The sequence below is a fragment of the Hydractinia symbiolongicarpus genome, chromosome 15, assembly GCF_029227915.1.
Source record: "Hydractinia symbiolongicarpus strain clone_291-10 chromosome 15, HSymV2.1, whole genome shotgun sequence".
NCBI classification, from domain to species: domain Eukaryota; kingdom Metazoa; phylum Cnidaria; class Hydrozoa; order Anthoathecata; family Hydractiniidae; genus Hydractinia; species Hydractinia symbiolongicarpus.
In genome coordinates, this window is record NC_079889.1 from 9,624,181 (window position 1) to 9,636,982 (window position 12,802).

At 32.8% G+C, this 12,802-nt stretch overlaps 2 protein-coding genes across 2 annotated transcripts; one reads left to right on the top strand and one right to left on the bottom strand.

Annotated features, from left to right (window-relative positions):
* The first annotated feature begins 213 nt into the window (after positions 1–213).
* Positions 214–8,385, top strand: LOC130628784 (uncharacterized). The gene is made up of 2 exons (XM_057441793.1): positions 214–703; positions 7,988–8,385. The coding sequence occupies exons 1-2, from the start codon at positions 674–676 to the stop codon at positions 8,264–8,266; spliced, it is 309 nt and encodes a 102-aa protein (XP_057297776.1). The 5' UTR covers positions 214–673; the 3' UTR covers positions 8,267–8,385.
* LOC130628783 (uncharacterized) lies at positions 7,332–10,985 on the bottom strand. Its single transcript, XM_057441792.1, has 2 exons — positions 8,380–10,985; positions 7,332–8,245 (listed from the first exon to the last, which is right to left on the bottom strand). Exon 1 carries the CDS (start codon positions 10,951–10,953, stop codon positions 10,015–10,017), a length of 939 nt encoding a protein of 312 aa, XP_057297775.1. The 5' UTR covers positions 10,954–10,985; the 3' UTR covers positions 7,332–8,245; positions 8,380–10,014.
* Between the last annotated feature and the right edge of the window lie 1,817 nt (positions 10,986–12,802).

Consider the following 12,802-nt stretch of genomic DNA (forward strand, 5'->3'; position numbering starts at 1 on the left):
GGCTTAGGTGAAAACCATGTAACTTTCTTTATATTTCGAACGTACACAGACATTCGATCCACAACTCGTTCAAAAATAAACAATACAATACAACTTTTAAAAATAGAATATTTTCAAAACAGTTTTAAAATTCAATTCTTTGTCGTTTCGCTGGTGGAGTGTTCGTATTAAAATTAAATGTACAATTGTTAAAATTTTGACTGTTGTCCTGCTATGAATTCGTCTATTTCATTTAAATTGTCAAATAAACTATCGTCTACCAGACGAAAACAAGGAGTAATTGACATTTTTCTACCACTTTAAATTAACTTTCTTGTTTTGTTTTTGTTTTGATGTCGGTTAATACGGCGTCATATAGACTGGTCACGTGAAGAAAAAAAACCAATCAAATTTTCCGAGAACGTTCAAATAAACGTAAACATTCGAAAATACTCAACAGTGGGGTAATAACAAATAAGAAATTCGTATACATCCTAGTCCTTAGTAAAGAATTGAGAAATTATAACCGAATAATTTGATATTCGCTAATTCGAACAAATATTTTTATGACTGCCCGCGTTCAAATTAACTTGTACGTTTATGTTGATCTGAAGTGTTAGTAGCTTTATCGGAATGTGAAGTGTCCAAAAGATTGAGATGATCCTATTCTGTTTTTAGATATACTTAAGGAAGCATGGTTGGAAACGGAGCTTTGTTGATGACGGTAGGTACTGGGCATTGGATTGTATAATGGCATTTGGGACGGATTATGGCGGCGGTTCGGAGAAAAATTGTGAAACATTTCATAAGTCACTTTTATCTGTTTCTTTTGAGTTTTCGCATTCAATAGTGGTATTGTCATCACTTGCGATTTCTCTTTCCATTTGCCTATTTTCTTCTTCAGTTGCGTTGGCCAGTTTCCAGGCATTTTTCAAACTAAAAAATAATACAAAATGACTACCTCGTCATAACCGTAGAACGTCAATCGGTAGGCTAGATAATCGATGAACGCAAAAAGTGACCAATTAAAAAAATATTATCAAAAATAATTTACCTTGTTTCACGTTTCATCTTTGCACATATTCCTTTTTCCACAAAAACTAAAAATGCGCAAATAAATTTGTTAACAATAACTAGCGCGACTTTGAATTTGTACCAGACGTTGGTTTCCTTTCATCTTTCTTTCAAGAGAAGAGAAATTAAACCGAGGGAAATTTGTAAACTTCTGCAACAAGTGAAATCAACTTTAATTGCGTCTAAATTCGTTCTAAATATAGGATGCATTGCAACAGAATAGTTTGGAAAAAAATGTTTTTAAAGAAATATTTCAACTTGTATTCCAGCCTTAAGACAATTGTGCTGGCTTTCATGTCGATTTTTTTTATTACGTTTCTTTAATCTTTTGTTTTAAATGTAATTGAAATAAAATGTTATTTTTTGAAAAGAATATTCTTTCTAACTTTATTGTTTAATACTCTTTGAAACACATTTTTAATATCTGCTTTTATTTGGAATCAGGCAAGCAATAATGGAGTTTGCATTATATAGCTAAAACTAGCACGTCTGGAAAATTTCAAAACAAGTTATGTATCGGATTGGAATCGCATAATAGATCAATCAGAATGGAAAAAATTATCGGAAATGTTTAAATTATAAACATTCTGATATGAGAATTGAATCAGACATTCTTCATTTTAGACGGTTTTTATCAAAGATGAAACCAAATTTTAAAAAATAACTTGAAGGCGTTTTGTTTATCCCTCACCACATCCCAACTAGAACAGAGTTGAAAAGTAGATACGTTTTAAAATATTCAAAAGGAATTCTGCTTTTTCTATCTGTAAAGGCGTCACAATATTTTCTATCTGTAAAGGCGCCACAAAAAAATATTTCTGAGAAAATTTATTAAGAGTTAGAGCAAACAGTTTCTATCTGTAGGGTTTTTTCTTTAACATTGTCAGTACGAACTTATTAATTTTTATTTGAAAAAGGTAAAAGAAATAATTTATAAATAATTTAATTTAAAAAGCTTACCTTTGTTTCTTGTACTTCAAACTTCAGTTTTAAAGATTCCTAATACAGTTACTTATACTTCTCTTCTTGAGCTTGTGTAAACAGATGTTACATCCAGTTTAGGAAAAATGTGTAAAACAATATTGTTTTCAAAGCAGATAAGAAGTTGTATTATTACGAAATCCTCAGAAAACACAATCTTGGTGAGAATCAAATTTGGTACTTGTACATTCGATCTTAATTTTCTTATTATTTCTATTCTAATAAAGCCAAAAACATGCGCCTCCTGCTTTATTCTAAAGATTTGGCTTCTTCAGTATTATCATGCTGAATGTTACAGAGAAGTAAGTTAGAAAAAATAAAAGAGGGTCCAATGGCACCTCGCCATAAAGGAGGTGCTTTGGAAACATTAAAGCGGAATAAAGTTCACCGTTGTCAAAACTTAGCAAATTCTTTCATAATGAAACTTTCAATCTTAGTATACAAAACTGCTAAATCTGCTGTATTTGTAATGATAGGATGGTAAAACGCAATCAGAGCAAATAAAATGGTTCTTATAATTAATATTCTAACAATAACTACAACTATCATAAAACAATAGCCATAAGATATAAAAAGACATTAGTTGGGTTAAAAAAGCTTGGAACCAGAGACTTTATACTAAATTCATTTTGCTGATATTCTTGATTTATTTAAGTGACTGTTTCTTCTTCTTCTTCTTCTTCTTTGAGAACGTCCACTTATCACTCTTCGTCCAAATGTTGTTGAAAGGAGAATGCATATGATTGCATCTGAAAAGCAACCTAGGTAAAACATTGGATTCATTTTTTGATGTAACCAGCTCGATTCAGGCAAAATGTTTCTTTTCATCAGGTATGAAACGAGAATTGGAAACATGACAAAAACAACATATGTTACAATTAATAGGGTAGGCAATAACACATCATTTAAACGAACTTTTTCTTGAATTTTCCTTCTGTACTCAAGACTGCAATCACAAGAGTGATGAGACATGCTGCATCTAAACGATACTCTTGCATCAACGCGCTTGGTCTGGATGATCTTCTTGGCTATGTACGTATACGTAAAGATGACAATAAATAAAAACAAAAAAAACGCAACAGGTAAAATCCAATCTCCCACCACTTTGTACACATTTTTGGATTCAGAATTATCCTTTTTTAGATTTAGAATGAGTAACATTGCAAAACCAAGCAAGAGCGTCAATGTCCAGATGTTTTCCGTTAAGTATTTTGTCCTACGTACTGGCCAATATAAGTCATATTTTATATTGAGATAAATCTGCGCTAACCTATCCATGGTGAGTGCGATCATGAAATACAAATATGCAAGTATAAAACAGTAGAATAACGTCACAAATGATTTGTATGCAAGAGTCTCGGAGCCAACGGTCTTGTATATAATTGCTCTTGGAAGATCGCTACACGAAATGAGAACTTCTACCATGCATAAATTAAGTAAAATTATTTTTTGATTCTTTGTTATGTTAGCATGTTTTTTCCATAGCAAAGTAAAAGCTACTATATGCAGTAGCATACTCATACAAGAGAGCGTGAAGTATATAACAGCCGCTATGCTGTTGCTCATTTTTCTATGTATAACTTGGAAATGTCGAGAAACTTATTTCACAAAGATTGTGTACAAAAGAATTTAAGGCGAGTTTGTCTAAGATTTGTATAAAAAGAAGGCTTTGATTGTGTTGAGATTTACAGAAGCATAAAGCGGCTTCGTTCTTTTTTTTATTAGCAATTATTCTGTATTTCTTTGTTTTTAAACAATTTTATTGAAAACAATTTACCCGTCTTGCAAACTTGTTAGTTCTAATACATAATAACACAGAACATCTGCTGTTTACGTCAAACTTCCTTGTACGAGTGAAATAATGCGTATATTGGTACATCCTATCGATTTGCATATGATTCGGATCACAATTGATTAGACGAAAAAGAGATTAGTATTTTCCAGACAGTTGGCGTACCGTGGATAAATTCGCTCTTTCGCTTGTTTGTAACGTGACGACTATAAAATCGCGCGAAGACAGACAATGTGTATCAGTAACTGTTTCTATTTCCCTTGTTCTTTTAAAATAAGTTTATTTACAATTTATTTTGCCTCGAATAATATTAAAGCAACAATTTCATGTCATTCTTTACATTTTAAAGTTCCCATTCTTTAGTTCCTCCTTCGAGAAGTGTGTTTTTTTAACTAATAATAAGATTTATAAATTAATTTATTTAATTATATATGTTACACAATTCTCGCAGATATTTCTGAATATTGCACCTGTACTGACGTAGATAAATGTAATGAACATTCTCTACTACACTCTACTGAAGATTGAAAATCACATGAATGTAATATGCACTAGTTTGGTACATGGCTTTGGCACAACATTTTAAGTTAGAACAAGAAATTGCTTGACTGTGTAGCATTAAACTAAATAAAAAATTATCAAAAGTTCGTGAACGTCAAGGTAAATCTTACAAATTCTTTGTAAAAAAACTACCTTGTCGGGGAAAACTCGGGGAAAAATAACCAAAAATTTTGCAAGTGACTCAATTTTTTCCTACCAAAATTTCCCCGATTATTTTTTCACGCGACTAGTACTTTTAACCGATTCTTTGTACCCGAATAAGAATTTACACCGACTTTTTTTTTCGGATCCTAAACTTTTTTTCTTATTGTTGCCACCTTAATAAATTGTAATAAAGATGACAAAAAAGAGCAGCCTTTACGATTGGAACTACTCTGGATTAGTAGAAGCAAAATCAGGAAGAGGATGACAGTGACAGATGGTGACTTTAGCAAAAAAACGACATAATTGTTTTTGCACTAGATTTCTTGTACTTATTCTCGTAGTTGTTTTAGTATAAAAAACATACATAGATAAATGAAAAAAAATTGATTCAAATTCCCTTGTGAGGTTACAGGAATATCAAAAATTAGTCGGGGAAAAGTGACTTATTTGAAAAATTTGCCGGGGAAAAGTGACTTATTTGAATAATTAGCCGGGGAAGTGTCTTATTTTTTTCAAAATTGACATAATTTTTAGCGACTAAATTTTAACCCGGCGAAATTTTACCCCCCGCTGTTTTTTCCCGGACAAGGTATTCACGAAAATTAATTAAGCTAGTGTTTCGCTACTCAAAAATAAGAATATGGATTTAACTAGGCATTTCATGCTTCCATTAACATGAAAATACACTTTCGTAGACATTTTTATTACACTAGTTTCGAGCCATTTTAAATTTTGTCTGTTACTGGAGTCAACATAGACAGTGATTGGGACAAATAAGAAATGTTTCTTTTAGCAGACATTTTTTATACTATATCTAACGTTGTAAAGTGGCAATTTTTCCTAAGGTTTGAATATAGAAAAATAAATTTAGTTCGCTTCGTGATTACAAGGTCAGTGGTTCAGTCAACAGTTCGAGCGTGTTTAGAAAGTGCTTTTACCACAGCTGTGGGTCAACCCTTGCCATGTGAAGAAAATTGAGTAGGCTGTCACATTGTATACTCAGTGGATACATCTGGAACACAGGACCCACATTAAAAACAGTGTTTCCAACACCGAAGGGACTATATCCGGTGTTACCGTCAATAAGGACTGCCCTAAAATAAGCACTTCCGAAGTACTTATTTCCACGAAATAAATACTCCCCCAGTGCTTATATCCTAGTCCCTGCTTCAAGAACATCAAGTTTTCACTATGCCGCTACAGAAAGTCAACGCAAACAGCTCGATAGACTGTGATTTGTTTGAAGAGTGGGTCAGGGAGATGAAGAGAATCTCTTATGCTAAAGGAAGGCAATTTGCATTGATTATGGACAATTGCCCAGCGCATCCGGAAATTCAAAATTGACATCAAAAACAACTTTTCAGACCTATTCAATGGACTAAAGCGTAATTGGCTCTCTTGAAGAAATTTACCGCAAACATGTTGTTCGTAACGTCATTCAATCTAGTGAGCAGTATAAATCACTTGCAAATGATTCTCTACTTTAAGGAATACAAATTTTAGTTTCGGCTTAGGATGCAGTGACGGTAAAGATAGTAGTTAATTGCTTTCGAATGTCTAAGATATGAATTCAAAACCAGAACGCTGCTATTGCTGAAAATGATAACCCTTTAACCCTATTCGGTCCGAGGGGGGGCGGATTCCGCCCCCCCCTGACGGTTTTTTTTAATAACTCCTGATTGCTTTGTTATATGGCTATGATACTTAATGAGTTTATACATTTATCTATTAGACACCTGCATGCTAATTTTTTAGGTCCCATACCTTTCAGAGGCTTTGATATTGGCCATTACTCGAAACTACCCCTAAAAATCTCTATGAAATCCTTATAATGGGGAAAATATAATAACTCCTGTTAGGATTATCCTTAGAACTTGAAACTTGCAACACAACTTTGTTTCATCAAGAAGAATCATTGTGAATAATTTGAACACGTGACTAATCCGATTTCCCGATTTTGTCGGATTTTACCCAAAAATCGGAAAAAACGGATTTTCGGCCAATTTTTGGCAATTTTTCATCCGATCCATGTAAAAACCGGAAGATATGTTAAATAACTTTTATTTAGCTTTCAGAAACTTCAAACAGAATGTAAAAATTCGCTCTAGAACAAAAGTAATTATATTTTAAGCAGATAGTGGCATTTTTAACAATTTTTAAGCTTTTGATGACGTCACAGAAAATGTGCTGACGCAAGCAAATTTTTTTTTGCGCCATTTTGTTCCTTTTATGACGTAATATAAGTGTGCCAAGTTTGATTCAATTTGAACAACCCTATGAAAAGTTATTGAGGGGGGGCGGAATCCGCCCCCCCCCCGGTCATAGTATGTTCGAAAAACCCCGGACCGAATAGGGTTAAAAGAATTGAAGCAAAGGAGATTATGATAGAGAATTTAAAGTTAAAGAAAAATCCGTCGAGTGTCCCGATCGATGTGAACTTTTGCAAAACGTAGAGTTGACAAAACGGTTTTCGTTATTTTTAAATGAAGGGAAGATGGATGAATCATATGCGAATCTCGTTTGTTGCATGTTCGACAAGCTCTTTGTCCAAGCTAAGAAACAAACAATAATAATGGCTTATTAACCGTTTAGCCGGTCTATACGGGAAAATATAGACCGAGGTCATGACGTCATGGACCGAACGCAGTGAGGTCCATGCGAGTGACAGAGGTCTATATTTTCCCGTATAGACAGGCTAATAAGGTTAATAAGTCATTTATTACCCCACTGATTATTTCATAACCATTAATGAAAAAAAGGTTTTAGAGTCCAGGGGTCTTTAACAAAAACAAGGCTTAGGTGGAAACCATGTAACTTTCTTTATATTTCGAACGTACACAGACATTCGATCCACAACTCGTTCAAAAATAAACAATACAATACAACTTTTAAAAATAGAATATTTTCAAAACAGTTTTAAAATTCAATTCTTTGTCGTTTCGCTGGTGGAGTGTTCGTATTAAAATTAAATGTACAATTGTTAAAATTTTGACTGTTGTCCTGCTATGAATTCGTCTATTTCATTTAAATCGTCAAATAAACTATCGTCTACCAGACGAAAACAAGGAGTAATTGACATTTTTCTACCACTTTAAATTAACTTTCTTGTTTTGTTTTTGTTTTGATGTCGGTTAATACGGCGTCATATAGACTGGTCACGTGAAGAAAAAAAACCAATCAAATTTTCCGAGAACGTTCGAATAAACGTAAACATTCGAAAATACTCAACAGTGGGGTAATAACAAATAAGAAATTCGTATACATCCTAGTCCTTAGTAAAGAATTGAGAAATTATAACCGAATAATTTGATATTTGCTAATTCGAACAAATATTTTTATGACTGCCCGCGTTCAAATTAACTTGTACGTTTATGTTGATCTGAAGTGTTAGTAGCTTTATCGGAATGTGAAGTTTTTACTGTCCAAAAGATTGAGATGATCCTATTCTGTTTTTAGATATACTTAAGGAAGCATGGTTGGAAACGGAGCTTTGTTGATGACGGTAGGTACTGGGCATTGGATTGTATAATGGCATTTGGGACGGATTATGGCGGCGGTTCGGAGAGAAATTGTGAAACATTTCATAAGTCACTTTTATCTGTTTCTTTTGAGTTTTCGCATTCAATAGTGGTATTGTCATCACTTGCGATTTCTCTTTCCATTTGCCTATTTTCTTCTTCAGTTGCGTTGGCCAGTTCCCAGGCATTTTTCAAACTAAAAAATAATACAAAATGACTACCTCGTCATAACCGTAGAACGTCAAGATTTGGGATATCTAATCGGTAGGCTAGATAATCGATGAACGCAAAAAGTGACCAATTAAAAAAATATTATCAAAAATAATTTACCTTGTTTCACGTTTCATCTTCGCACATATTCCTTTTTCAACAAAAACTAAAAATGCGCAAATAAATTTGTTAACAATAACTAGCGCGACTTTGAATTTGTACCAGACGTTGGTTTCCTTTCATCTTTCTTTCAAGAGAAGAGAAATTAAACCGAGGGAAATTTGTAAACTTCTGCAACAAGTGAAATCAACTTTAATTGCCTCTAAATTCGTTCTAAATATAGGATGCATTGCAACAGAATAGTTTGGAAAAAAATGTTTTTAAAGAAATATTTCAACTTGTATTCCAGCCTTAAGACAATTGTGCTGGCTTTCATGTCGATTTTTTTTATTACGTTTCTTTAATCTTTTGTTTTAAATGTAATTAAAATAAAATGTTATTTTGTGAAAAGAATATTCTTTCTAACTTTATTGTTTAATACTCTTTGAAACACATTTTTAATATCTGCTTTTATTTGGAATCAGGCAAGCAATAATGGAGTTTGCATTATATAGCTAAAACTAGCACGTCTGGAAAATTTCAAAACAAGTTATGTATCGGATTGAAATCGCATAATGGATCAATCAGAATGGAAAAAATTATCGGAAATGTTTAAATTATAAACATTCTGATATGAGAATTGAATCAGACATTCTTCATTTTAGACGGTTTTTATCAAAGATGGAACCAAATTTGAATTTAATTTTTTAATAATTTGAAGGCGTTTTGCTTATCCCTCACCACATCCCAACTAGAACAGAGTTGAAAAGTAGATACGTTTTAAAATATTCAAAAGGAATTCTGCTTTTTCTATCTGTAAAGGTGTCACAATATTTTCTATCTGTAAAGGCGCCACAAAAAAATATTTCTGAGAAAATTTATTAAGAGTTAGAGCAAACAGTTTCTATCTGTAGGGTTTTTTCTTTAACATTGTCAGTACGATCTTATTAACTTTTATTTGAAAAAGGTAGAAGAAATAATTCATAAATAATTTAATTTAAAAAGCTTACCTTTGTTTCTTGTACTTCAAACTTCAGTTTTAAAGATTCCTAATACAGTTACTTATACTTCTTTTCTTGAGCTTGTGTAAACAGATGTTACATCCAGTTCAGGTAAAATGTGTAAAACAATATTGTTTTCAAAGCAGATAAGAAGTTGTTCTTATTACGAAATCCTTAGAAAACACAATCTTGGTGAGAATCAAATTTGGTACTTGTACATTCGATCTTAATTTTCTTATTATTTCTATTCTAATAAAGCCAAAAACATGTGCCTCCTGCTTTATTCTAAAGATTTGGCTTCTTCAGTATTATCATGCTGAATGTTACAGAGAAGTAAGTTAGAAAGAATAACAGAGGGTCCAATGGCACCTCGCCATATAGGAGGTGCTCTGGAAACATTAAAGCGGAATAAAGTTCACCGTTGTCAAAACTTAGCAAATTCTGTCATAATGAAACTTTCAATCTTAGTATACAAAACTGCTAAATCTGCTGTATTTGTAATGATAGGATGGTAAAACGCAATCAGAGCAAATAAAATGGTTCTTATAATTAATATTCTAACAATAACTACAACTATCATAAAACAATAGCCATAAGATATAAAAAGACATTAGTTGGGTTAAAAAAGCTTGGAACCAGAGACTTTATACTAAATTCATTTGGCTGATATTCTTGATTTATTTAAGTGACTGTCTCTTCTTCTTCTTCTTCTTTGAGAACGTCCACTTATCACTCTTCGTCCAAATGTTGTTGAAAGGAGAATGCATATGATTGCATCTGAAAAGCAACCTAGGTAAAACATTGGATTCATTTTTTGATGTAACCAGCTCGATTCAGGCAAAATGTTTCTTTTCATCAGGTATGAAACGAGAATTGGAAACATGACAAAAACAACATATGTTACAATTAATAGGGTAGGCAATAACACATCATTTAAACGAACTTTTTCTTGAATTTTCCTTCTGTACTCAAGACTGCAATCACAAGAGTGATGAGACATGCTGCATCTAAACGATACTCTTGCATCAACGCGCTTGGTCTGGATGATCTTCTTGGCTATGTACGTATACGTAAAGATGACAATAAATAAAAACAAAAAAAACGCAACAGGTAAAATCCAATCTCCCACCACTTTGTACACATTTTTGGATTTAGAATTATCCTTTTTTAGATTTAGAATGAGTAACATTACAAAACCAAGCAAGAGCGTCAATGTCCAGATGATTCCCGTTAAGTATTTTGTCCTACGTACTGGCCAATATAAGTCATATTTTATATTGAGATAAATCTGCGCTAACCTATCCATGGTGAGTGCGATCATAAAATACAAATATGCAAGTATAAAACAGTAGAATAACGTCACAAATGATTTGTATGCAAGAGTCTCGGAGCCAACGGTCTCGTATATAATTGCTCTTGGAAGATCGCTACACGAAATGAGAACTTCTACCATGCATAAATTAAGTAAAATTATTTTTTGATTCCTTGTTATGTTAGCATGTTTTTTCCATAGCAAAGTAAAAGCTACTACATGCAGTAGCATACTCATACAAGAGAGAGTGAAGTATATAACAGCCGCTATGCTGTTGCTCATTTTGTCTAACTTGGAAATGTCGAGAAACTTACTTTACTGTGTAAAATGTGTAAAGAAGAATTAAGATTTTTAAAAAAATAAAGCTTTGATTGTATGGAAATTAACAAAAGCATAACGCGGCTTTGTTCCTTTTACACTAGCCTTATTCTCTTTTTCTTTGTTTTCAAACATTGTTATTGTAGACGATTTATAGGGTGTGGAATCTTGTTAGTTCTAATACATAATAACACAGAACATCTGCTGTTTACGTCAAACTTCCTTGTACGAGTGAAATAATGCGTATATTGGTACATCCTATTGATTTGCATATGATTCGGATCACAATGGATTAGACGAAGAACAGATCAGTATTTTTCGGACAACTAGTCCTTAGCCCTCGAAAAGATCAACAGCAATATGGCCGCGGCAAGTAGCAGTTTTTTATCTTGACTCAGGAACTTATTACAATTTAGACTACTGTCCAATTTCCCGTGGAAGAATCCATTTGTTCTGTCATTAAACCGATGTAAGCGATGCCAAACAAAAACATACAACACAGTAATTTAAATTTTTAAAACTCACATTTTAACCTCGACCCTTGGCTGGGGATGGCAAAAAGAGAAACCAGCCCTGGAATCGAGGTTGCTCACAATCTGCATTATTCTATATTGATAACTGCTGAAACAAAACGTCTAAAGCATGTGCAACAAAAAACAAAAATAATAAAAAAAATTGATAGGTTTTTTATAAGGACATTAACACTGAATCACACAGTCTGTAATCACAGTCTGTCTGTAGTGTTAAAACAGTAACAGGGGAAAAATAACTTAGGACATACACGCTGTTTTTATAAGAATACTGGGTTTTAGTTTCAGCCTTTATGTTCCTAACTTTTTTGACAAATGCTATCCTCATTGTTTTCAATATGTTCTTAACATGACTATGGCCTGAAAATATATAATGCCTTAATAAAATAAAGCATGCTATAAGTTACTATAGCTAGCTAATGGCAATTCTACTACATGTAACGGCCCATTGCTTGGACACAAAAAAGTTCAGTTCGTTTGATATACAATAAAAAAGTAAACTTCTAATCAAATTTGTGCGTCATACAAAAGTTCATATTTAAAGCAAACTATCAACCTTAGACATATTCTTAGAATATTCTAAACTTTTGACACATTTTTCAGAGTATATTCTTACAAAGTAAGTGCTTAAAGGAAATATTTTCCGACTCAAGACACAACAACAAACTTAATAGTTAGCTCTAAAAGAAACGGTTAAAAATCGTTATACACCCAAATTTATTTCTTTATCAAATAATTTAGACAATACACACCTGCTTTTCTTCCCTTTCTCAGTAGGTCGCAAGCTAGCTAGGCTGAATAAAAGTCCAATCAGTTTTTTACTTCGTTTACCAAGTTTTGCTTCGTTCCAAAGAGAACGAATTAAAAATGTGTAGCTGAAATTGTCTTATGCATTTTCAATTAATTCTTTTTTCGATGTTATGTCATCGTACGTTTTCTTCGTTTTAAAAAATATTTCTGACGACAACATTATTAATTTCGTTCGACATAAACAGTTTTTTTTTACATTTTAGATTCAAATTACAGTCAAAGACCGAGAACGGCGCTGTAGCATAAATGACAAATGGTCCCCCTGTTTTCTCATTTGGCGGCTTACTTATTTTTTAGGTAAATTTTAACGTACGGCCACGTCATAAGAAAGTGACCCGTGAGTTGCAAGTCCTGGACTAACAGTTTTACTCACGCAAGGGAATTATTAAATAAGACTCGCCGAATTCCCGTGGAAAAATCCACTGAATCTGCCTTATGTAAGGGATACTGAACAAAAAGACAGTAATCTAAAT